Source organism: Somniosus microcephalus, chromosome 9 (genome assembly GCF_052327205.1).
Source record: "Somniosus microcephalus isolate GS21.2 chromosome 9, FLI_Smic_1.0, whole genome shotgun sequence".
In the NCBI taxonomy this organism is placed as follows: domain Eukaryota; kingdom Metazoa; phylum Chordata; class Chondrichthyes; order Squaliformes; family Somniosidae; genus Somniosus; species Somniosus microcephalus.
Genome location: NC_140995.1, coordinates 60541148 through 60564736, shown reverse-complemented (window position 1 = coordinate 60564736; position 23589 = coordinate 60541148). Strand labels below are relative to the sequence as shown.

The following is a 23589-nucleotide window of genomic DNA, read 5'->3' as shown; positions in this document are numbered from 1 at the left end:
GACTACATCCAGCTCTGGATGAGCAGAAATTTCCTCCAATTAAATATCGGGAAGACTGAAGCCATCAACTTCGGTCTATGCCACAAACTCCGTTCCCTTGCCACCAATTCCGTTCCCTTGCCACCAATTCCATCCCTCTCCCTGACAACCGTCTGAGGCTGACCCAATCTGTTCGCAATCTTGGTGTTATATTTGTTCAAGAATTGAGCTTCCTACCTCATATCTGCTCCATCACCAAGACTGCCCATTTCTACCTCTAACATCGCCCCTCTCTGCTCTTGCCTCAGCTTATCTGCAACTTAAACCCTCATCCATGCCTTTGTTACCTCTAGACTGGACACTCCTGGCCACCTCTCTAGTTCTACCCTCCATAAACTTGAGGTCATTCAAAACACTGCCACCTGTGCCCTAACTCGCTCATCAATCTCCCCTATGCTCGCTGACCTACATTGGCTCCCAGTTAAGCAAAGCCTTGATTTTCTAATCCCTCCATGGCCTCGCCTCACCCTATCTCTAATCTCCTCCAGCCCTACAATCTGCTGAGAGCTCTGCGTGCCGCCAATTCTGGCCTCTTGAACATCCGCGGTTTTAATTGCTCCACCATTGGCGGCCTAGGTCCCAAGCTCTGGAATTCACTCCCTAAACCTCTTTACTTGTCTTTCCTCCTTTAAGATGCTCTTTAAAACCTACCTCTTTGACCAAGCTTTCGGTCATCTACCCTAACATCTCCTTATATGGCTCAATGTCAAATTTTGTTTTTTTGATAATGCTCCTGTGAAGTGCCTTGGGACGTTTTACGACGTTAAAGGCACTATATAAATACAAGTTGTTGTTCTTTCTCTTGTTGACATTTAGAAAGGTCCCGTAACTGGAGCTCAGATGAGTCTTCAACATTGACTAAAAACCCAGGAAGTCTCGTAGCTTCAGGTTAGACAAGGAAACCACCAACTGACTATCAGCTACCACCCAACAGACAAGTCAGTACTCCTCCATGTTGAGTGCCACTTGAAGGAAGCTGAGGGAAGGAAACAATGTACTTTGAATGGAGGACTTTAACGCCCATCACTAAGGGTGACTCAGTAATACCACCACTGTCTAAGCTGTCTGAGACCTGAAGGAGACAGGTGCCAGATTGGGCCTGCAACAGATGTTGAAGGAACCAACACAGGGAAATAACCTACTTGATCGCATCCTCACCAATCTACCTATCACAAATGTATCTGTCGACGATAGCATTGGTAGGAGTGACTGTTTCACAAGGCGCTATATAAATACAATATATATGCAGCGGTCAGGTTTCCAGAATGAGGATATCTTCCATAGTGTAGTGTGGCATGACTGTGGTGCTAAGTGGAGCAAATAAAGGACGGATCTAGCAACCCAAACCTGGGTATTCAAGGTGTGCTCTGGGCCATCAGCAGCAGTAGAATTATACACCACCACAATCTGTAACATCATGGCCAGCCACATTCTTCCTAATCAAGCAGGGAGACCAGTCCTAGTTCAATAGGGAGTGTAGACTAAAAGCTACATAGCCCAGTGGCCCCACATCCAATGGATCAGAGTGGAACTGTGTAGTTGAGTGTTGATGACTACAAAAGCATGATACAATGCCATCAAGATGAGGAAACTTTCATGCACCCATTCATGTTCCTCTCTGTGGTCCCTTTGAGGAGCTCTGTATTTCTACATCTCAAAGGCGTGAAACATTTCTGTATCCATATTTCTTCCTAATTTAGTTCTTATTTCTATTATACAGCTGTTGTGCTCTGTGATCCACGATTCAAATAGCAGAATCTGCTCACTTATCTAAACCTCTGTTTACTTGCATATTCACTTCTGTTGATGCATTATTTTTTTTCCAAGTTTGCTTTGCATTCATAGCTACTCCGTGGCAGAAGTAAGAATTATTTTTGTGTTACAGCTTGTGTGCGATTTTAGTTAGATGAAATTTGTACAAAAATTGCATCAGTTGTCTTTCTGGGATATATGTATGAAATGTCCTTTTGTTCTGTGACCAACACACAAGGCTGGTTGCATTGTATTTAGTTTTTGTCAACTTATATTCAATGTGAACGTCTATCCTAAATCTATTTTTGTTGTTTTATATCCGTCGCTCACTGCCCAAAAGACTTCCCATCATCTGCTCCCATAGAATCCACCTCAGGCTAATTTTACAAATTAATTTTGATAATAGCAATTCTGACTGGCGTCAACTGTTTAAACTAGGCTGGTTGAAAAGGTGTAAACACTGCTGATGAGTAAAGACCCGTGCGCAGGCCATTAATTCATCGATTAACATAGGGACGCCCAAGCTTTTTCATCTTTGTGGGCCAAATAGGTACATAAAAAGGTGGCCTCTTGGAGGTCGCAAAATTTAAATCAATGTACCCAATAATTTGCATATGCCTCAAGTTGTTGACACCGACAGAGCTTGGTGTTCTGATGTAGGAATAATGGAACAGTCTTAGCCAATCCACCAGGCTCACAAAATTAAAACAGGACAACCAGAGAATTTTTAAAAAGAGGATCGAGCTCCCTGGGCTTCAAGGGCTAGATTGCCAGGGTTCAGGGGCCATATGTCTATGGTCCACAGTTTGGACATGCTTGGCTTACTGTGATTAGTCTGCTCGGATCCTGCTAATTAAAGACAACAACCAAGAGATTCCTTCTACTTTAAAAAGGATCTTATCTGTCAACGTCAAGCCACGTAGCAGTGCTTCAGTTTTTCTATTCATCTGCTTCCACCCTGGGATGAAGTAAAGGATAAGAGATTCATAATCTTGCAAAGGCAACAACAAAGATTGTTTTTAAGAACTTGCCAAGAGATGTTGTAAAGACTACACGAATGTTTGAAATAAAAGTCAATTTATATGTACTGTAAGTTTGATTATTGTACTGTATAGTATCTTACGCATTTCTGCTTCTGTATATTATATTAAAAACCCAGGAGAGTTCAAAAGCAGCGGATCAGAGCGAGAGCGCCAAAACCCGGGAGAGTTCAAAAGCAGCGAGAGCGCCAAAACCCGGGAGAGTTCAAAAGCAGCGGGAGCAGAGCGAGAACGCCAAAACCCGGGAGAGTTCAAAAGCAGCGGGAGCAGAGCGAGAACGCCAAAACCCGGGAGAGTTCAAAAGCAGCGGGAGCAGAGCGAGAGCGCCAAAACCCGGGAGAGTTCAAAAGCAGCAGGAGCAGAGCGAGAGCGCCAAAACCCGGGAGTGTTCAAAAGCAGCGAGAGCGCCAAAACCCGGGAGAGTTCAACAGCAGCGGGAGCAAAGCGAGAGCGCCAAAACCCGGGAGAGATCAAAAGCAGCGGGAGCAGAGCGAGAGCGCCAAAACCTGGGAGAGTTCAAAAGCAGTGGGAGCAGAGCGAGAGCGCCAAAACCTGGGAGAGTTCAAAAGCAGCGGGAGCAGAGCGAGAGCGCCAAAACCCGGGAGAGTTCAAAAGCAGCGGGAGCAGAGCGAGAGCGCCAAAACCCGGGAAAGTTCAAAAGCAGCGGGAGCAGAGCGAGAGCGCCAAAACCTGGGAGAGTTCAACAGCAGTGGGAGCAGAGCGAGAGCGCCAAAACCCGGCAGAGTTCAAAAGCAGCGGGTGCAGAGCGAGAACGCCAAAACCCGGGAGAGTTCAAAAGCAGCGGGAGCAGAGCGAGAGCGCCAAAACCCGGGAGAGTTCAAAAGCAGCGGGAGCAGAGCGAGAGCGCCAAAACCCGGGAGAGTTCAAAAGCAGCAGGAGCAGAGCGAGAGCGCCAAAACCCGGGAGAGTTCAAAAGCAGCGAGAGCGCCAAAACCCGGGAGAGTTCAAAAGCAGCGGGAGCAGAGCGAGAGCGCCAAAACCCGGGAGAGTTCAACAGCAGCGGGAGCAAAGCGAGAGCGCCAAAACCCGGGAGAGATCAAAAGCAGCGGGAGCAGAGCGAGAGCGCCAAAACCCGGGAGAGTTCAAAAGCAGCAGGAGCAGAGCAAGAGCGCCAAAACCTGGGAGAGTTCAACAGCAGTGGGAGCAGAGCGAGAGCGCCAAAACCCTGGAGAGTTCAAAAGCAGCGGGAGCAGAGCGAGAGCGCCAAGGGAGAGTTCAACAGCAGCGGGAGTCCCAAAGGCTGTGTTGCCTGCCCGGTGCCAGGGTTAAGGACATCTCCTTTGGGCTGGAGAGAAACTTTGGAGTGGGAGGGGGAAGATCCAGTTGTCATGGTCCACGTAGGTACCAATGACATAGGTAGGACAAAGAAAGAGGTTCTGCTGCGAGAGTATGAGCAGCTAGGGGCTAAATTAAAAAGCAGAACCAAAGGTTATAATCTCTGGATTACTACCTGAGCCATGAGCGAATTTGCATAGGGCAAATAAGATCAGAGAAATGAACGAGTGGCTCAAAGACTGGTGTGGGAGAAATGGGTTTCGATTTGTGGGGCACTGGCACCAGTACTGGGATAAGAGGGAGCTGTTCAGTTTGGACGGGCTTCACTTGAACCATGCTGGGGTTAGAGTCCTGGCGAATCGAGTAACTAGGGCTGTAGAGAGGGCTTTAAACTAAATAGTTGGGGGGAGATTCAGGTGAGCAGGAAAATAAAAAAGTCGATGAGAATTGAGAATGCAAAAGAGCAGGCTAGAGATGGGGGAAATAACAGGGACAGAATGTTTAAAAATGTAACAGGAAAAAAAGGCCAAAACAAGGAAAAATGGTAAAAAGACAAAGTTAAAAGCTCTATATCGGAATGCATGCAGCATTTGTAACAAGATAAATGAGTTGACGGCACAAATAGATACAAATGGGTATGATCTGATCGCCATTACAGAGACGTGGTTGCAAGGCGACCAGGACTGGGAACGGAATATTCCAGGGTATATGATAATTCGGAAGGATAGACAGAAAGGAAAGGGAGGTGGGGTGGCTTTGTTGGTAAAAGATGGGATCAGTGCAGTGGTGAGAAATGATATTGGCTCAGAAGATCAAGATGTAGAATCGGTTTGGGTGGAGATAAAAAAATAATAAGGGGAAAAAGCCTCGTGGGTGTAGTCTACAGGCCCCCGAACAGTAGCAATGCTGTTGGACAGAGTATAAATCACACATAATGGAGGCCTGTAAAAAATGCACGGTAATAATCATGGGCGATTTTAATCTCCATATTGATTGGGCAAATCAAATTGGCCATGGTAGCCTGGAGGAGGAGTTCAGAGTGCATCAGAGATGTTTTCCTAGAACAGTATGTAATGGAACCAACCAGGGAGCAGGCTATCTTGGATCTGGCACTGTGTAATGAGACAGAATTAATAAATTATCTCATAGTAAAGGATCCTCTAGGAAAGAGTGATCATAGCATGGTTGAATTTCAAATTTAGTTGGAGGGCGAGAAAGTTGTATCCCAAACCAGTGTCCTGATCTTAAAGGCAATTATAATGGCATGGGGGCAGAACTGGCTAAAGTGGACTGGAAAAACAAATTAAAGGGTAAGGAAGTTGAAATGCAGTGGCAGACATTTAAGGAGATATTTCATAACTCAACAAAAATATATTCCAGTGAGAAAGAAATATTTTGAGAAGGGAGCACCATCCATGGCTAACTAAGGAAGTAAAGGATGGTATCAAATTGAAAACAAAGGCGTACAATGTTGCCAAGGTTGGTGGGAGACCAGAAGATTGGGAAATTTTTAAAAACCAGCAAAGGATGACTAAAAAAATAAAGGGAGAGATGAATTATGAGTGTCAGCTGGCAAGAAACATTAAAACAGATAGTAAGAGCTTCTACAGGTATATAAAAAGGAAGAGGGTAGCTAAAGTAAATGTTGGTCCTTTAGAGGAGATGACTGGGGAATTAATAATGGGGAACAGGGAAATGGAAGAGACTCTGAACAAATATTTTGCATCGGTCTTCACTGTAGAAGACACTAACAACATCCCAATAATGGATAATCAAGGGGCCACAGGGAGTGGGGAACTAAAGACAATCACGATCACTAAGGAAATAGTACGCGGTAAAATAATGGGACTAAAAGAAACAAGTCCCCTGGACCAGATGGCCTACATCCCAGGGTCTTAAAAGATGCTGCCTGCCCTGCGGAGTTTCTCCAGCATTTTCTGTTTTTATCTTAAAAGAAGTGGCTGCAGAGATAGTGGATGCATTGGTTGCAATATACCAAAATTCCCTGGACTCTGGAGAGGTCCCAGCGGATTGGAAAACCGCTAATGTAACACCCCTATTTCAGAAAGGAGGGACAGAAAGCTGGAAACTATAGACCAGTTAGCCTAATATCTGTCGTTGGGAAAATGCTGGAGTCCTTTATTAAGGAAGCAGTAGCAGGGCATTTAAAAAAAACATACTGCAGTCAAACAGAGTCAGCATGGTTTTAGGAAAGGGAAATCATGTTTAACAAATTTGCTGGAGTTCTTTGAGGATGTAACAAGCAGGGTGGACAAGGGTGAGCCAGTTGATGTGTATTTGGATTTCCAGAAGGCATTCGATACGATGCCACATAAAAGGTTACTGCATAAGATAAGAGCTCACGGAGTTGGGGGTAATATATTAGCATGGACAGAGAATTGGCTAACTAACAGAAAGCAGAGAGTCGGGATAAATGGGTCATTTTCTGGTTGACAAATGGTAACTAGTGGGGTGCCACAAGGATCAGTGCTGGGGTCTCACCTATTTACAATCTACATTAATGACTTGGATGAAGGGATCAAGTGTACTGTAGCCAAGTTTGCGGATGATACAAAGACGGGTGGGAAAGCAAGTTATGCAGAGGACTCAGAATCTGCAAAGGGATATAGACAGGCTAGGTGAGTGGCCAAACATTTGGCTGATGGAGTATAATGTGGGAAAGTGCAAGGTTATCCACTTTGGCAGGAAAAATAAAAAAGCAAACTATTATTTAAACGGAGAGAGATTACAAAATGCTACAGTTCAGAGGGACCTGGGGGTCCTTGTGCATGAAACACAAAGTTAGCATGCAGGTACAGCAAGTAATCAAAAAGACAAATGGAATGTTGGCCTTTGTTTCAAGGGGGTTGGAGTATAAAAGCAGGACAGTCCTGCTACAACTGTACAAGGTATTGGTGAGACACCTTGAGTACTGCGTACAGTTTTGGTCGTCGTATTTAAAGGAAGGATATACTTGCATTGGAGGCAGTTCAGAGACGATTCACTAGGTGAGGGGTTTGACTTATGAGGAAAGGTTGAGCAGGCTGGGCCTATACTCATTGGAATTTAGAAGAATGAGAGGTGATCTTATCGAAACATAAGATACTGAGGGGGCTTGACAGGGCAGATGCAGAGAGAATGTTTCCCCTCATGGGGAAATCTAGAATTCGGGGGCAGTCTCAGAATAAAGGGTCGCCCTTTTAGAACTGAGATGAGGAGGAACTTCTTCTCTGAGGGTTGTAAATTTGTGGAATTCTCTGCCCCAGAGAGCTGTGGAGGCTGGGTCATTAAATACATTTAAAGTGGAGATAGACAAATTTTTGTAAGATAAGGGAGTGAAGGGTTATGGGGAACGGGCTGGGAAGTGGCTTTGAGCCCGAGATCAGCCATGGTCTTATTGCATGGCGGAGCAGGCTCGAGGGGCCTATTCCTGCTCCTATTTCTTATGTTCTTATTTTATCTGGACAATAGTTTTAGCCTAGTCTAACGGGATGATATTTTTCAGCTTCTGAGATGACAGAAAAGCAGTGAACAATTTACTGCAATTCAGGGTTTGTTGTCAGACCAGGGCTGCACTAACCCCAATACAGAATAAAGATGCAAATTTCGATTCACAAGAGACTTGGCTTGCTTATGTAGAACTCCTATTGAGCTTCGAGTGTCAGCTTGGTTCAATTGGTAGTACTATGACCTCTGATTCAAAGGGTCATGGGATGAAGCCACTCCAGGATTTTTGAGCACACAATCCAGACCGACTCTTCAGTGCAGAACTGAGGGAGTGCTACATTGTGCACATCAGATGAGATGTTACATGAGGCCTCGTCTGCTTGTTCAGGCGGAGTGCCAACACCCCTCCCTCAGTCACCACCACCAAGAACAGATTGACTGGTCCCTCATCCGATTGCTGTTTGGGGCCTTGCTCTGCATTCAAATTGGCTGCCTCGTTTTCCTACTAACAGTCACTGCACCTCGATAAGTAATTTGCTTTGGGATGCTCAAGAGCTGTGATAATGCATTAATAAATAAAATCTTGCATTTATGTAAAGATTTTATTATTTAAACACTAAAGGAGAAAGGTTTAATTAATTCACTTTGAACAGAATATGGTGACTAATTTTCCCACCGATTCTTGTAGTTCTCTCTAAGAGCAGGATGTTATGTTCAATCCTCAGGTTATTAGGAGTATCCGTGCTAGTGTACAGAATTCAAAACCTTACATCTGCAGCTGTAGGATCGGTTTAGGACTAAAGAGCCAGGCAAGTCCTGACAGTGTTGGACGCATGGGTGCGTACTTGTACAGGCAATCTCTGCAATACCAAATATCTGTGCCGGATGCACCGAAAGCTGAAACAGTTTTCATAAAATATTTCTGATGTCTGCAATACACAATTAGATGACTGGATTTTTGCTTGTGTTTTTTTTTTAACAAAACGCTCAGTGTAAGGATCCCTTTATGGTGTCTGCTCTTAAATATGGGCATTACTAGGAGTCAGTCACACATCAATAGGTCCGCTGAAACATGCAAGGGCTAATAACATTCCATTCAATAACATTTCATTCAACAAGACAGCAAAGAGGGGAAAAATGCACATAAAAGTCGAGGCACTGAGAATAACTGATACACTCTGGCTCTCCCTCATGAACTATAACAAAATAACATTTCCAGTCATTTAATACTCTTTGATCTCTCTGCCAAGTTGGCTAAGGTGGGCGTGGAGCAAGATATTTCACAAGAGCCCCGAGTAAGTACCTTCGCTTATCTAAAACAGCAAATAAACACAAATATAGATTTTTCTTGTTAATAGTTTGGGTTTGACAATTAATATTTTATTTCATAGAAAGGTAGGAAAAGGTGTAGGCCATTCAGCCCCTTGAGCCTATTCTGCCATTTAATTAGATCATGGCTGACCTGTACTTCAACTCCATTTGCCTGCCTTTGATACCCTTAGTTAACAAAAATCTACCTCAGCCTTGAAAATTTCAATTGACCCCCAGCATCCACAGCCTTTTGGGAGAGAATTCCAGATTCCACTACCATGTGTGGAAAAAGTGCTTCTTGATTTCACTCCTAAATGGCCTTGCTCTCATTTTACAATTATGCCCTCTTGCTCTGGATTCCCCAACCAGAGGAAATAGTTTCTCTGTATCTACCCTATCGCATCCTTCTATCATTTTAAATACCTCAATCAGATCATCCCTCAACCTTCTAAACTCAAGGAAACACAACCTGTTTGTGTAACCTCATTATGTAACCCTTTAAGTCCTGGTATGATTCTGGTGAATCTGCACTGCAACTCCTCCAAAGCCAATAAGCTCCTTCTTGAGGTCCGGTGACCAGAACCGAACGCAGTACTCTAGATGGGGCCTGACCAAAGCTCCATACAATTGAAACATCACTACCTCTCCTTTGTATCCCACCCCCTTGAGATAAAGGCCAACATTCAATTAGCAGTCTTGATTATTTTTTGTACCTGTGCAACGAACAAACAAGAATTGGCCATTGATCCAACATTAGCCCAAACTGGTGCTCATTTTCAAGAAATGCAATGCACTGGAATCAGATGGGTCTCAGATTCTAAGCATACAGCATCGCAATTAAGTGAACAGTTTTAAATTAAAGCGGATGTAGGGAATGGCTGGCCAGCACAGGAAATCAGGATTCTGTCCTTTCACTAAGATGACTAGGGTTTGAATCCAGTTCCGATTAATGGGACAAAACTATTTATTCTTTGCTAACTGTAAGGATCCTAAGTAAATGAGTTTGAGACAGTCTTAGCTGGCGTGAGCCCACAGCATAAATCTGAGCTCTGTTCAGAGACCACAAGGTGTGGGAAAACGAAACACTGAAAATTGAAAGGTTTCACTGATTCTTTTGCCTCTCAGAAGATTGTGCGGCTGGTTAGGAGCGGGAGGATGGTGGATAATGGGGCATAGAAGTCACACCATGACAGTATAAAACAGGCTCAATGGACCATCTAGTCTTTTCACGTCTTTTTTGTATGTTTGTATTCACATTGGTACAGTGTAGGTGTTTTTCCAAGTTTGTATTAACAGGACTGTCTGGGGTTGGGGTGGGGGTGGCGAAAGAGCTTTACCTTCCCAAGACCGGCACTATATTTGGGAGTGCTTCACGCTAATGTTGGGTGTGCGTAATAGAAAATGATTCCACTCTCCAGCACAGATTACACAAATTGTTCTCCCTATTGCAAATAGTCAGGTTATCAACATATCAGAGGATGTATTGGATTGGATAGAGCAGCCTGTATATAGTTGGTGAACCTTAGACTTTAAATTCCAAAAAAGCCAATACCCTAACCTTCCATTCTTGATCTTTTCTGCAAACACAATGGACCCAGAAGAGGATCAACAGTCTCAGAATAAAAAATGAGTACTCCCAGAAACATTAGCAGAATCTGATAAATTATTGATGAGCTAGATAAACAGGTATATGGACAGCAGCTGTTTCATTTTAAACAAGTTTCATACACAATGACCTCTTTCACCTCCCTTGGGACAGACACGAAGTGTGAATCCTGCCATTCGCCTCCTCCCCCAGTCCCACACCAGAGATTCTTCTTGGACACAGCTGCTTGTAGTTCAAACATTATGGAATCCATGAGCAAGAAACACTCTAAATTACTCTGTTTCTAATCCAATGCTATTTGCTCTTGACCTGGAAGTGCTCAATTGCGACACTAATGGAACTGTGTTCCATCCCTTTAACAACTACTTGCAATTATATAGCGCATTTCCCAAAAAGAAGTTGGTTTTAAGGAGCATCTTAAAGGAGAGGGGTAGTGAGGCAGAGAGCTTCAGGGAAGGAATTCCAGAGCTTAGGACCTTGGCAGCTGAAAGCACAGCCGCCAATGGTGGAGCAATTAAAATCGGGGATGCGCAGGAGGCCAGAATTGGAGGAGCGCAGAGATCGGAGAATTGTAGGGCTGGAGGAGATTACAGAGATAGGGAGAGGCGAGGGCACGGAGGGGTTTGAAAACAAGGATGAGAATTTTAAAATTGAGGCGTTGCTCAAACGGGAGCCACTGTAGGTCAGAGAGCACAGGGGTGATGGGTAAATGGGACTTAGTGCAAGTTAGGATAATTCAATTCAATTCAATTTGCTTTATTGGCATGACAAGTTACATCTTATGTTGCCAAAGCATCGGAAAACATTCATGTTTGTTCACAAAAATACAGATCTATCCATACAGTGTATAAACAGATATATCCCTGTGTATAAATATACTTTCATATAATTTATATATACTCTTTTCTTATATTTAGTGGTTGTCCCTCTGTTTATGGCAAGCTGTAACATAGTGTGCCGCTAGTGTTACGCAATTTCTCTCTTCCCCTAGTAGGTATGGGAGTTTTTGGTCGTCATTCAAATTTCTGAATTCCGGGCATATTTTTGTGAATTTTGGGTAGAAATTCTCCCTTATGCCCTGATATTTTCTACAAGCTGTGAGGAAGTGCATCTCTGTCTCCACCACTCCCTGACTGCAGTGAGAGCATATCCTGTCCTCTCTTGGTAGCCGGGTCTGCCTGTGTCTACCTTTTTCGATCGCCAGGTTATGTTCACTAAGTCTGTACATTGTCAAAATTTTTCTCAGTTTGCTATCCTTTACCATGGTCAGGTAATCAGCCATGTTGTATTGTCTGTTTAGGGCCAAGTAGCAATTGAGTTTGCTTTGGGTTTTTGTTGTTTCTGCCCAATATGACAGATATTTTTCCTTTTGCTTAGCGACGATTGTGTTGGGTCGAATTCTTTGTGTTACGCTGTCACTGTCCTGGGGCTGGTTATTGTTAGTAGTGTTAGTAGTTACTTCACTGAGTCCCAGGACTAGTTGACTGAGGGTATTCTTCTTTATGGTCCTCTCTTGGCATTTCAGGGCTTCGTAATGATAGCATTGGGGGTTGCTCATTTCTAGGTGTTTCCAAAATTTGGTGGCTCTTTTTTGGATAGTGATTATTAATGGATATTGGCCTAGTTCTGCCCTGCATGCATTGTTTACGGTTTTCCTTCGAGTCCGGAGGATACTTTTACAGAATTCTGCATGTAGGATCTCAATTGGATGTTTGTCCCATTTTGCAAATTCTTGTTGTGTTAGCGGTCCCCACACCTCACTGCCATAGAGTGCAATTGGTTCAATTACTGATTTGAAAATTTTGAGCCAAATGCTAATTGGGATTTCTATTTGGATTGATTTTTTAATGGCATAGAAAACCCTTCTTGCTTTCTCTTTCAGTTCATTCACAGCCAGTTTGAAATTTCCCGTAGAACTGATTTTTAAGCCCAAGTATGTGTAGTTAGTGGTTTGTTCAATTTTGGTTGTTCCTAGTGTGAAATTTATTTTGGGTCCCTGATGTCTGGATCTTTGCTGGGACACAAGGACTTTGGTTTTTTGGGGATTTATTGTCAGGGCCCAAGTCTGGCAGTACGACTCCAGCAGATCCAGGTTCTGCTGTAGACCCTCCTTAGTTGGTGACAGCAGAACTAGGTCGTCTGCATAGAGGAGGAATTTAACCTTGGATTCATATAGGGTGAGGCCGGGTGCTGTAGATTGTTCAAGTAGTTTTGCCAATTCATTTATGTAAATATTAAAAAGAGTGTCGGTGAGATTGGCGAGCCCTGCGTCACCCCCCGCCCCTGTGGGAAGTATTTTGTTTGTCTCCAATTTTAACTGCACATTTGTTGTTTGTATACATTGATTTAATTACATTGTATGTTTTTCCCCCTACCCCGCTTTCAATAAGTTTCAGGAATAAACCGTTATGCCAGATGGAGTCGAAAGCCTTCTGGAAATCTATAAAGCATGCGTAGATTTTGCTTTTGTTTTGATGAATGTGTTTGTCAATTAGGGTCTGTAGGGTGAAGATATGATCTGATGTTCTATAGTTTGGCAGGAATCCAATTTGGCTTTTACTCAAGACATTGTGCTCCTCAAGGAAGTTTATAAGTCTTTTGTTTATGATGCTACAGAATACCTTCCCCAGGTTACTGTTTACACAGATGCCTCGATAGTTATTTGGGTCGACTTTGTCCCCACTTTTGTATATGGGCGTTGTGAGTCCTTTGTTCCAGATATCAGGGAAGTAACCGACACTCAGAACCAAGTTGAAGAGTTTTAGGATAGCCAGTTTCATTTTATCGTCTGTGTGTTTAATCATCTCGCTTAGTATGCCGTCTGCCCCGCAAGCTTTTCCTGGTCGCAGGTCCTTGAGTTTTTCAAAAAGTTCTTTTTCTGTTATTATGGAGTCTAGCGGGTTTTGGTTATCTTTTATGGCCATTTCGAGCTTTTCCAGTTTTTTGCATATTTGGTGTTGCTCTGGCCTTAGTGGGTTTTTCTGGTATAATTTTTCAAAGTGGTTTTCCCATGTGTCTCCATTTTGAATGGCCAATTCGTCGTGTTGTTTTTTGTGTAATGTATTCCAGTTGTCCCAGAAACAATTGGAATCAATGGATTCCTCAATGGAGCTGAGTGTATTCTTAATATATTGCTCTTTTTTGGTTCTGAGTTTGTTTCTGTATTGTGTTAGTGTCTGACAATAAGTAAGGCGTAATTCCTCGTTTTCTGGATGTCTGTGTTTTTGGTTTGATATTTTTCTAAGTTTTTTCCTCATGTTATGGCAATCTGGGTCAAACCATTTTTCATAGTTTTTAGTTTTGGGTTTGTTCTTGCGCGCTTCCAAGTTTGACCTTGTTGCCAAATTATCAAAAATATTGTTTAGGTTATTCACTGCCCGGTTTACGCCTTCTTTATTGTGAGTGTATATGTTATCCAGAAAGGTGTCCAAGAGAGCTTGAGTTCATTCATTGCTAATTGTTTTCTGGTATTTTTCCGTGTCATTTTTGGCCCATCTGTACGATTTTTTGGTGTTGTACAGTTTACTGGGTTGTGTTTCTGTGTTGTTTGTTTCTGTCTTTTTAAGATACATAGTAATTTGACTGTGATCTGACAGTGTTGTTTGTGGTTTGACTGTGAATGCTCTGAAAGAGGATGGGTCCAAATCCGTAATCATATAGTCTACGGTGCTGCAGCCAAGAGGTGAGCAATAGGTCGATCTTCCTAGGAGATCTCCTATGAACCTACCATTGACAATGTACAGACCCAGGCTTCGACAGAGCTACAGGAGCTGTTTCCCGTTGGTATTTGTCTGCTTGTCGCAGTTATGCCTGTATGGAAGGGGATATCGAAGTGGTTATTCCCAAATATGTAATTGTTTCCCAGATTATTGGTGAAGTCTGGTTCTTCGCCAGTTCTTGAATTGAGGTCACCACAGATCAACACGTTCCCCTGGGCCTGGTATTGGATAATTTCCCCCTCAATGTTGGAGAAGGTGTCCTCTTTAAAGTACGGGGATTCCATTGGGGGGATATAGAGTGCGCAAATGTAAACATCTTGGGTGTTAGAGATAATCTCCCTCTCAATTTTGAGCCACATGTGGTTTTCGCCCTTTTTTATAAATTTGATGTAATTCTTAAGCTCTGTTTTAAACCAAATCAGTATGCCTCCGGAGTCTCTGCCTTGGGTTACTCCTGGTAATTTATTGGAGGGGACCACCAGCTCTGTGTACCCTTGGGGACGGCCAGTGTGTCCTTTTCCTTTATACCAAGTTTCCTGTAAAATGATAATATCTAGATCTTTAGTTTCATCTATGAACTCTGGGGTCCTACTCTTCACGTCGAGCACCGAAGAGCGTAGACCTTGGATATTCCAGGTCAAAATATATAAGGATTTCATGTTAAGTTTGATCTTTTACTATGATATGTTAAAGAATGATATGTGTTTGTCGTGTCGTGTCTAAGTTTATGGAGGGTGGAAGCTGGGAGGCTGGCCAGGAATGCATTGGAGCAGTCAAGTCTAGAGGTAACAAAAGGCATGGATGAGGGTTCCAGCAGATGATGAGCTGAGGCAGGGCAGAGTTGGGCAATGTTACGGAGCTGGAAGTAGGCAGTCTTAGTGATGGCGCAGATATGTGGTCGGAAGTTCATCTCCAGGTCAAATACGACACCAAGGTTGCGAACAGTCTGGTTCAGCCTCAGACAGTTGTCAGGGAGAGGGATGAAGTCAGTGGCTAGGGAATGGAGTTTGTGGCAGGGACAGAGGACAATGGCTTCGGTCTTTCCAATATTTAGTTGGAGGAAATTTCTGCTGATCCAGTACTGGATATGGGACACGCAGTCAGACAATTGAGAGATGGTGGTGCGGTTGAGAGAGGTGATGGTGAAGTAGAGCTGGGTTTTGTCAGTGCACATGTGGAACCCGACGTGTTTTCAGATGACAAAGTAATTATGTTTACTCCCTTGGGGTATTAACTTCCACCTCTACTCTAGATATAATTAGAGGATTTTTTTGTTCTTGTATTTTACATCTGCTACCATATCATTTTCCATTTTCTCCTGGCACCCCAATCTATTTTTTGACCTGCGCCTCCATAATTTTGTACTCAGCCAAATAGTCACTCTCTGCTTACAAGATGTGTAATTATTTTAGTACATCACGTGTACATTTCCCCACTGATCCATGTCAGAGTATTTTTGTTTCCATTCCTTTGCTGCACTTACCCACCATAATGTTTCTGAAGTATTCCATTTATTGTCAAAGATTTATTCTCAACTCAACATATTTCTTTTTTTTATATAAAGTGCAAGCACTCTGTTGGCACATTGAAGCCCCAGTAAATCAGAGACTTCCATTCCCTGCTGTGCTCCTGACCTCAGCCACATTTTTGTAGAGTATGCCAAGTGAAGTCAGGCAAGTAGTTAATGAGCACAAGGTGTACTGCCTAAAGACATCTGCACTATGAACAGAATGATCTGCACAGTAACAGCACATTTATATCAGGTATGGGCAACAAACCTTGCATGGAAATTGCTACACCTCCCAGCCGATTTATTACACGCTCACTTATGTGACAAAAAGTATTCTGTTCTTATTTTGCCTAATGAATTAGTTTGACATCTTCTAGAGGTACCCAACAGGCACAGTATCCTAGTACACAAGCTTGCAGCTGTCCCAGATAAAACCATGTCGATCTCCACCACGCACCCCCCCCATTGAATTCCCCACATGGTCTCCCAGTAAGTACTAACTGGGCTGGCCAACTCATTCTCACATACCTCCTAATGGCAAGGTACAGACGGGCATCACTACAGGCTTGGGACGAGGCTGCCTACCATATTCACTTAGGTTGTGGAAAGTTATGTACAAGGGAAAGTAGAAAGTACCAAAACAAATGAATGGTTATGAACCATTCTTGGAAGCGCTGCTATAATTTTCTCTTACCAAAACAATGACTGAAGTACCTGTGGTGCAATGTGCTGACTGACCAATATACCACCCTACGGAGACGCAGCAACCACGGGTAACCAACTTCCAACTGAGCTAGTTGGAAGACAGTGAGTGCGCAATGGCTTGTTGGTCAATCTAGGCCACCTCCTGCAGTGTGTTACGCATTGGCAGAATCCTTATATACCTGAAGTTATACACACTTCAGTGCCAAGTTACAAAGCAGCACCAACAGACCTAGAAGTGGGTCAATTCTCAGCTGGGATACAGTCTGCAATATTGACGAGGTGGGGGGAGATAAAGAGGATTATTTTGAAATTAAAGTTTTAGAATTAAATGGAAATGTTAACATTCAAAACCACTGTCCAGTATATTCTTCCCTTACCCCCTCCTTTCCACTTGTACAATACTGAGTCACTTTAGGAGCTCATAACACTGCTGGCATTCCCTACTCAACCAATCCCCTGTGCTTCACTGCACAGCATTTACACTCTCCTCCCATTTTCTTCTGGAATAATTATTTTAATGATGTTGGGGAGCAGCTGATATAGTTCAGCTATTAGCAGTGCTCATTAATTGGCAGAAATCTGTTGTCTCCAAGGCAGCACAAATCTCAGTGGGTGGGAGGGTAGATATTGCAGATTGTATTTTAATATATCTCTAACTAAAGGTTCCTATGGTTTACCACATGCTCTGATTGATGACAGTCATCATTTCAAACTGGGATATATTAAATGGGCACTGCCACCTGATAAAGTGACCAACGCAAACTTCACCAGCTTTGTAAACAGACAGACACAAAGACACACAAATGGCTGTGCACCCTTGGTCATGCCCGTTTCTGATGAAGAAAATCAGAAACTTAAACAGTTAACCAGGCAAGGAGAGGAAAAGAAGCAGCATTTATATAGTGCCTTTCACATCCTCAGGATGCCCCAAAATACTTTACAGCCAACAACTTACTTTTGAGGCATAGTCACGCAAATGGCGAGAGGTGCAGGGCTTCAGCAGCAGCTGCGGAGCTTCCATAGCAACTGCTAGTATATTACTGAACATTCCTAACCTGGCCTCCAAGTAACTCCTTCCAACAGCTCTCATCCCAAGTGCCACTGATTTCTTCATCAGTATTGCAGAAGGATCCATGGAAGACAGTTTTTTTTTTAAAAATTTGTTCCGGAGATGTGGGCGTCGCTGGCAAGGCCGGCATTTATTGCCTATCCCTAATTGCCCTCGAGAAGGTGGTGGTGAGCCGCCGCCTTGAACCGCTGCAGTCCGCGTGAAGGTACTCCCACAGTGCTGTTAGGGAGGGAGTTCCAGGATTTTGAACCAGCAACAATGAAGGAACGGCAATATATTTCCAAGTCAGAGTAGTGTGCGACTTGGCGGTGATGGTGTTCCTATGCGCCTGCTGCCATTGTTCTTGCAATGTACTACATGCTTCGATGCTTAGTGCAGGTCCTCAGACAAGGGACTTTGGCAAATAGACATGCCCACCATGCTGACACTTGAGGGTGCTGAGCAACAATCCCGTGGTCATAGTCCTCCCTCCAACAGTTTCCCCTCGTCACAAATCCACTGCTCAGCTTGGTTTTAGACCTTGCACATGGGCCAAAGAGGCTCAGAGCCATGACACACCATATGCCACATCCTTAACCTGCACTAGATCTTAGCTGTCACTTACAACAAGGAGTTGGATTTGAAGCCAGGGCACAGTGTTCCAACTTATTGCATCACTCAGCCACAGCTTGCCTCAACAATAGCGTACTTTCAAAAGGGAAAGTTTCATTCTGCAAAGCAGACTAAATAAATCCTGCATGAAAAATATTATGGAGTATTAATTGACTGCTTTAAAATAACAAAATATCAAAACAAAGATCAAAGCAGACAACACAGTGAGTTGCAGCTCCAATCCACTGCTACAAAGGTTCACAACTGCAATTCCTCGCATGCCAATTCACTGATTTTTTGCCATGGGGAGCAACAAAGTAGAGGCCAGGTACTTCACTAGAGAGGGGTAAATCAGAGGGCCCAACAATGACCAGCTCTCATAAACCAACTATAGAGCAGCAAGGTCAAGGGACCAGGTCATTAGCCTGGCCCGTTGGCTGGCGAAGGCACATTCACAGACATTGCACCAGGGTAAAAAGTGCAGAATAATAATAAAAACCTTAGAATAAAGTCAGGTTGAATACAGGGTACATATGAAAGTGTTGCAGGAAACTAAATGTTGAATTAGTGATATTAATTAATTCAGCTCCCATTAGGATGCAGAAATATGACTCAAAGGGATATTCTTAGAAGAAAATATCAGCTTCATCTGCCTTCAAATGTGCAAAGACATCTTTAGAAATGCTGCAGGGCTCAGAATGGCCCTAATCAGCTTTGGTAATTTGAAACGACAACCACAGGTGCAAAAAAAAGCTCGATGAACTTGTCTCACGGGAGACAGAAATGGAAGAGAGAAAAAAAAATCTAGCAACAGAAGACAGCCAAAGGCTAACTAGTATTTCACAGTCTAAAGTATAAATCTCACAGAAGGATTCACATCATCAGGAGCCAACAGAACAGCAAATGCCACAACAAAACACACATTGTTTTTAAATTAAATCAGACATACCATCAAGTGAGACAAATTTTGTTCTTGAAACCTAAAATGCTGGTAATAAGATAGGTTGCTAAACAGCTGAAAGAGCAAGAGAGGTGAACGTCTTAGATTGGACCTCTCATCGGATGATGGATCTGATCAATGGTCCCACCAGGAACATTAACCTATTGTTCTTTTTCAAATGTTGATTGATGATCTGTGCATTTCTGGTATTTACCGTTTTTGTTTTGGATTTCCACAGTTTGCAATATTTGTTCCATTCTACTTTGCCCTAAAGTTAATTTTCAAAATGAGAATTTAAAGTAATTTGTTTCTGTTCTGTTTTAGGATTGACAGGGTACAACTGTCAACTTCATAGCACAGGAGAAATATACTTGTTGACTTCCTCTACCTTTTTGGCTCTTTCCCTCATTGTAGTTCAACACTTCTTTCAGAAGATTTGGCTGAGATAGGGAAGTCCAGAGTGATCCAATGTCCAGTACTCTACACCATATATAAATGCATTGTGCCACTGCACAGGAAATCTCAGTGGCTGTTTTTAGTTTAAAGAAAATAGATAATAACAAAGGATAGTTTTCAGGGAATTAAAGAATTTTGCACGACTGTGGGGTTACAGTTTTAGTTTCAGGGATGCAGAAATATGTTAGCAATAAATACCGCTGTTCTACTTCACTAAATTAGGCATCACCTTCAGCCCATGCCACAAACTCCGTATCCTTGTCAATAATTCCATCCCCTTCCCCAGCCACTGTCCAAAGCTGTTGAAATCTCTGCGTAATGTTTGACCCGGAGCTTAGCTTCTGACCCCATATCCTCTCCATCTGAAACACCACCTATTTACACCACCGTAACATCACCCACCTCCATCCCTGCCTCAGTTCATGCTGCTGAAATCCTCATCCATTCCCTGGTCACCTCCAGCCTCGACTATTCCAGTGCTCTCTTGGCCGGCCTTCTACCCTGCACCCTCCATAAGCTTAAGCTCATCGAAAATTTTCCTACTCACCCATCACCTCACTGACCTACGCACTGGATTCTTGTCCCCAACACAAGAATTTAAAATTCTCATCCTACTTAAATTCCTCCATGGCCAATTTCCATACTAGTTCTCCCAATCAACGTTCCCACTAATTGTCTTCGTCATGCGCGGCCTGTTTATTTCAGTGTGTCGTCCCTTTAGATTCCTGTGCATACGCAGTATTTCAAATGGAAAAACTTGTGAGCAGCCTGCACAGTACGTTGCAGATTACTGCACGGCCACGCGCAGCTTAGAAGAAACATTGCTCCTGATGCCCTACCCCATAACTTCAGCTGTTTACACTATTTCTCTAGGGTTTCCGAGCGTTAGCGTGAGATTGGGAGAGTCAAACAGAAATTTTACCCCCACCATTCAGATTATAAGGTACCAATAAGTCCACTTTTACCTTGAGAATTAGCATAAATTTACAAAAGTTTTACCTAACAATACTGGAATATCTCATCATTGCAGTAATGAGTAGGAACACACTGTGCCCAAAATTCCTCATGTGGTAAATTCTAAACCTTCATCGCCTCAGCACTAGGTAGTGAACAGCCAACATCTATCCACAGGGAGGGAGGAGAGAGGGGGAAAATAAGTCCGAGGCTACTCACCACTTCAAGCCAGAGTGCCAAAGCCTGGACATGGACAACCTACTGGTCTCAGGCTTGTTACAAAGTTGGCAAGTAAAGATTTTTTTTTTTTTTTTTTTTTTTTTTTTTTTTTTTAAAAAGAGTACAGTACCACCAAAAACACAAAGCTCACCGCTGCAACAGCATGGACAGAAAGTCAGCTTACCTCCATAGCTAAGGCTGCAGTCTGCTGGTCATAGTGATTCAGAAGATTTGGCATAAATGTCATATTGTAAGGCAGGTCATGGCACATTCTCAAGGAAATGGGCTCACAGGCAAACATACTGTGGCCACTACCCCGTCCCAAAAATGCAGACAGTGTATAAAGTGTCCACAGCATCTCCCCGACATTCACAGCCATGTCTGCAATGTTCAACGCTAAAAGCTCCTTTTCAAGCTAATGTAAGGAAGGAAAACAGGTTTGCTGATTGAATGTTTGCTTTTTTTTTTTTAATCTCCTTTGTTTGCTCGCTCAAGCGTCCATTCACTTGAACACTCTGAAACTTGCCCCTGCCCTTCTTTCAGTCATGGTTTTCTGGAATTCATCAGGTCCAGTAGTTAGCATTTTTCTCTATTATATAAAAATAATTTTCTTTAACAGGCCACTAAAATTAGGTTCTGGCAGTCAACAGCTTGTTTTTGTTGTCGGGTGAATCTCCACGTGGCTCTCAGTTACCTAACCACATTCCCAAACAATGGCACCCATTCTGTTCCAGAAGATTCGCCCCCCTCAAACCAAAAGGTATTCTTGTGACCTGTAAAATAAACAAACAAAGATTTACTAGAGGTGTTTCATGCTCCCCTTGCCATCAACATTCTTCCCTGTCTAAAGGGTTGACCCTTTACTGAAGTATGGTTCTACATGTGCCAGTCACCCTCTGGTACCCAACACTAGTGACTAGACTTTTTGAGTAAGCATCATTGGTGACTGTCGACAGGCTATTTGAGATGGAAAAAGCCAAATCCTATCTGCACCCGACATAGTCAAACACACACTTTCAGCAGGAGTCGCTAGATGGCAATCAGAACCAGGATCCCATGCCGACACAGGACACTGAATCCAACCATAGGGCACCTACTGCCCATACTAAGATCAGCACAGAGCAAGGATCTAATTAAGTGGCTCAGATAAACACAGAGCCAGTTATGTTTTTACACAATTTTTGTGCTATGACCATCCCATAGTACAAGTGTAAGCACACAGTGAAATCAAGTCCCTATCCAGACCTTCAAAAGTCCAGATTATATTTATAACCTTTGATACACATCTTTGCACAGTTCCTCTTTACTTGATATAGGATCAATGAAATGTTGCATTTTCTGTAATAGCAAAAATTTTAGTACATACAAAAAAAAATTGCATTAAGTCTTTGTTTGTGAGGAAGACATTTATAGTTAATACCATGACCTCATTATAAAACCACTGCACATCATGTGCTCTGTAAGACTCTTTGCAGAACCCCATCAAAATGTAGACACTTTTACATTGTCTATTTTCACTGCTCTGCAGGGAAGACACTCCCTCACTTTTATAACCGGATGTAGGACTTGCTGGGTTCCAGTGTGGAGATACAATTGCTGCATCATTGAAGCTCAGGGGACAAACTTCCCATGTTTGCTTTCCTGATATTGATTTCCTTAATCTGCAGGCATAATCTTAAACTGACATTTTATTTATTTCTTTTTTTTTTTTTTTGGAGAGAGCTTAAACGTTATTGCTCCCTAAGCATGGGACATTTGTACTATGAACTGCAGCCAATGGAGGGGGATCCACATGCCTATTATCAACTGCACTCCTTTAATATAAAGTGCCATCTAACCATCCCTCTGTCATGCCTGCTATCCATGACACCGATACAGGCCCAACAGCACTCTCACATTAGTCAGGTGTCTCAAGGCTGTAATCACTATCACAAGTCTATGGGGGGGATCCTGTTTCAGACAGCAAAGAACACAGAAATGGCCCCATCAGTGATGCAGGCCACTCTGCACTGTGGGTAAACTTATTATGGAACTGTGTCAGACAATACATGCGAATTAATAAGCTTTCTGGAGGCGGCGGGGCAGCATCAGGCATACCTGCAACATCTGCAAAGTTAAAATGCAGGTTGTTCAGTACTGTGTACCAATAGTCACTTTTTAAGAAAAACAGACTCCCACTAACCTCAGCTTGGCTGACCACCACAAACTACTTCAAGGAGCCACATTCTGCATGTGAAATTACACTTCAAATTAAAAAAAATGACTGTGTTGTATACTAACCAACAGGTGGTTCATTTTAAAAGCACTTCTCCACTTAAAATATTCTAATGTTGGTGAAACAAATCTTACCATCTCAGGTCCCACCATTTTCTCTCTCGCTTTTTTGAGAGCTGGGAACTCTGGTCCCTCCACAACCCATGTCATCATTCAGTGCTCTGTTTGAAAATAGCTGTGTTTGAACCTTAGCCCAGAAATATTTCTGGTTAATTCACAAACAGCTGACCTGCACATCAGGATTCACTGCAACTAATAAGACTGTTCTTGTGCTCATTTTCACATCTCTGTGGTGGCTGAATGATGATGCAGCACTGGACGCGAATTCACATAACTGGCGCAACCCGAAATAAAATCTTACCTGAAACAGTATAGAGTGTTCTCAGTAGGCACATTTTCCCCATGAGTAGTTCCAACTGCAACATTTCAAAAATGAGCACAGGAATGGTTCAATGACAGAACAGATGGTTATGAATTAAAAATCAAAAACACACTTAGGAGAGTTCAAACTGTATTTTGTATCCGAAGAACTAGTGGATTTTGGATTAAGACTCAAAAAGAATTTGACAGCCTTCCCTGGAGCACATAGATGAACCTTCTTTATAATCTTGGTTATGTTTACACAGTTATCATGTTACAGTATGCAGCCATTTGTCCAGAT

General features: G+C 42.9%; 1 protein-coding gene across 4 annotated transcripts in view; it reads right to left on the bottom strand.

Moving 5' to 3' along the window:
* LOC147112414 (frizzled-3) overlaps positions 1–23589 on the bottom strand; it is a 127443-nt gene that overhangs the window by 84980 nt on the left and 18874 nt on the right. For 3 of the 4 annotated variants that reach the window (XM_085996645.1, XM_085996649.1, XM_085996647.1), the window contains exons 2-3: positions 23290–23344; positions 20839–21427 (exon numbers count right to left, since the gene is read on the bottom strand). In XM_085996645.1, the coding sequence (XP_085852771.1) occupies positions 20839–21033 (195 nt within the window). In that variant the 5' untranslated portion in view covers positions 21034–21427; positions 23290–23344. The remainder of the gene's footprint in view (positions 1–20838; positions 21428–23289; positions 23345–23589) is intronic. The other variant, XM_085996648.1, reaches the window with a different exon arrangement.